Genomic DNA, 3,096 nt, shown 5'->3' on the forward strand with positions numbered 1-3,096 from the left:
TGTCATGTTTATGACCAAGGGAGGGAAGAAGAGGATCAGGAATGTGCTTTTTGTTCCCGGGATCAACAAAAACGTGTTGAGTGTTAGTCAGATGACTGCTGACGAAGGCGGTTCAGTAATGATGGATGGAGTTAAATGCATTATTAAGAATGAAGGTGGGAAAGTATTTGGAGAAGGTTGGGTGGATGAGAGAAGAGGATATGTTATGCCTTTGCAGGTGATTAAAGAAGGTATTAGGCATTAGACGTATCGATTCTGTTTTCAAGTTTCTTTGTCTAAGAATAAAAAAGCTAAATAACATTCTGCTGCTGCTGTAGTATGAATTGGTCTAAGTCTTTTTTTTAACCTAGGACGGTTTGGTTTTTAATCTAGTTTGTTGTGAAACTATATTGTATTCACAATGCATTGCTTTTGTCAAGTCTTGGTAATGGTGAAAGTAACGATTCTAGTAGAAAGATCAAAGGACTTTTAGTAGATCGATCAATATACGATTACAGACCAAATCTTAATTGAGAAAATTTACCGAAATTGAAAGGGGGAGAGAGAGAGATAGACATGAAGGTGGATTTGTTGAATCAGTAATGGCAGATCTTGGCGGTAGGCATTGTGACACAAACTTCGGCGTATTTCTTCTTGGCCGCCTCTGTCCCTCGCTTGGGCTCTTCCTCTTCCGCCATGGCTACCTTAGCCAAAGAGCAAACCACAGCAGCTGCAGCTGTGAACATGAGGTCCCTCCTCATTGTGGTGCTGCTCTGTTCCTTCTGGGACTTGACTTCTAAGCTGGGTGTGTTGTCGCTTGTGGAGGCTCTGACTACCGAGAGCTTTCGTCCGCTGGTGGCTGAGGGAAGCTTGGCGACGGCAGGGAGGAAGGTAGCGGTCATGGTCATGGATGCCATTGCTTGATAGTCTGCGATTGATCTCTCTTTCTCTCTTTCTCGGTTGGCTCTCGGTGAAATGGTTTGTGAGGTGGTGATGGGGAATGTGTTTAAGAGGTTGGGTAATTTGAGTTTGTGGAATTGGTGGAGAAATAATATCCATTTCCTTATCCAAATATGATTTTCGTGCAAATGGGTTGTTGCCACGTGTCATGTTCTATCTTTTGTTTAAGAAGAACCATGAGAGAGGTTTGGTTCTCGCATTAAAAAAAACTTAAAAAGTGTATACTAGAGATACTTTTGGTTTGCAGGTCCACATGTAGGTCCATCCTTGATATAATCGAAGACTACATTTTTTTTTTTTTTTTTTGGGTCAAAATCGAAGACTACATTTAAATCTTTCATAAACGCTTTTGCAATGTGTTCGTCCATCTAGTTTTAGATCTTCAAATCAAACTTGCCCAACATAAAAGAAAGAAAAAGAGAAGAGATTGTTTAGGGGAACTAGAGAAATGGCAAAACCAATCTTGGATCTCCCTACTTATGCATTGATTCTTAAAAATATATTTAGTTATATTCAAAGAGTTAGAATCTGAGTTTATTGACCAGATTACAAGACTTAAGACGAGTATATGACGTTGTAAACATGTAATTGAGCATATTACTAAGCACATTTGATGTTATACCCAAATTTATGTTGCAAACACAGATGAACCTTTTATCTAACCTAGTAGTACATATAAGCAAGTAAGAAACATATTTGTGCAAATTACGCTAAGAGGGTGTTAACTGGTAAGATATATATATATTTTTTTTGTCGTGTAATTGGTAAGAAAGAGATTTTAAAGTAATTAAATAGAGATTAAATTTAATGAGATAATTATTTGAAATTAAAACACTGGCTGGTTAAACTAATTAAACCCCCACACCCTTGGCCTAACGCCGGTTTATTTGTTCTTCGCTCTTCTTCTTCTTCGATTAACCTCTTAACACTGCAATCTACTTCCCCATTCCTTCTTTGAAGGAATTAGTTTCTAAACACATTAGAAGGTCACGACGATCTCAAAGTACATTTGTCTTTGGAGGAATCGAATTAAAGAGATTAATAGACAAACCTAATATCTCCCTCCCAGTTCCGTTGTAATTCTCACATCTCTTACCAACTTTATTTAGGTTAGTTCGATTCTCAATCGTTTAGTTTCTTTTCTTTTCTCTCTCGCGTCGAGGTATACGAAACCCTAATTTCGAGGGGCCTGTGTTCACCCACTCAACTCGATTTGCACACCTCCTCTGAGACCCAACATGAACGCTCCGATCATAGGTGAGCTCTATTCTTCCTTTTTTTCCAATCTTCTTCATCTCTAGTATCTAAATTACTTTTTTTTTTCTCTGGGTCTCTCTCTCTCTGTGTGTAAGATCCATTGCAAGGAGATTTCCCGGAGGTGATTGAAGAATATTTGGAACATGGCGTCATTAAATGTGTTGCCTTTAATCACCGCGGCTCTCTTCTCGCTGGTAATCCAAATTTACTTCCCAATTCATATCCTCTTGTTTCGTTCGTTATCTATCAATTTGGGGGTACACACATTGATGGGTATATCTTGCATTTGTTTTATTTGTTAGCCGGATGTGCGGATGGGGGATGTGTAATCTTTGATTTCGAAACTAGAGGCATTGCAAAGGAGATTCGTGATATTGACTGCTCTGCTGCTATCACAAGTGTCTCCTGGTCAAAGTATGGTCACCGCTTGCTTGTTTCAGCTGCAGACAAGTCATTAACTCTTTGGGATGTCTCAACTGGTGAGAAGATTGCTCGTACCATTCTTCAGCAGACTCCGTTGCAGGCTCGCTTAAACCCTGGCTTGACTTCTCCTTCTCTCTGTCTTGCCTGCCCTCTCTCATCTGCTCCTATGATTGTTGACTTTGATATTGATTGCACCACTTTGCTTCCGGTTGCTGTCCCTGAGATGCCTGATGTGTTAGCTCCTCCGCAACGCAGTAAATGTCCTGAATCGAATCCTCCTTTCTCTCCAGCTGCAGCGTGCTTTAACAAGTGTGGGGATCTTGTTTATATTGGGAATTCCAAAGGAGAGATACTTGTCATTGATTACAAGAGTGTTCGTGTTCTTGCTTTGGTTCCTGTGTCTGGTGCGGCACCAGTGAAGAACATAGTGTTTAGCAGGAATGGGCAGTATCTTCTCACGAATTCTCACGATCGTAC

General features: G+C 40.1%; 1 protein-coding gene and 1 pseudogene across 3 annotated transcripts in view; one reads left to right on the forward strand and one right to left on the reverse strand.

Moving 5' to 3' along the window:
• On the reverse strand, positions 444 to 1,038 carry LOC104765992 (annotated as a pseudogene).
• The window catches only part of LOC104765993 (protein RBL), a 3,614-nt gene continuing 2,342 nt past the window's right edge, over positions 1,825 to 3,096 (forward strand). Inside the window, exons 1-4 of one of the 3 annotated variants that reach the window (XM_019241453.1) lie at positions 1,828 to 2,015; positions 2,102 to 2,196; positions 2,292 to 2,390; positions 2,499 to 2,877. In XM_019241453.1, the coding sequence (XP_019096998.1) occupies positions 2,178 to 2,196; positions 2,292 to 2,390; positions 2,499 to 2,877 (497 nt within the window). In that variant the 5' untranslated portion in view covers positions 1,828 to 2,015; positions 2,102 to 2,177. Of the gene's footprint in view, positions 2,197 to 2,291; positions 2,391 to 2,498; positions 3,044 to 3,096 lie in introns of all 3 variants that reach the window. The other 2 variants (XM_019241454.1, XM_010489788.2) reach the window with 2 other exon arrangements.

The sequence above is a fragment of the Camelina sativa genome, chromosome 19 (genome assembly GCF_000633955.1).
Source record: "Camelina sativa cultivar DH55 chromosome 19, Cs, whole genome shotgun sequence".
Classification (NCBI taxonomy): Eukaryota; Viridiplantae; Streptophyta; class Magnoliopsida; order Brassicales; family Brassicaceae; genus Camelina; species Camelina sativa.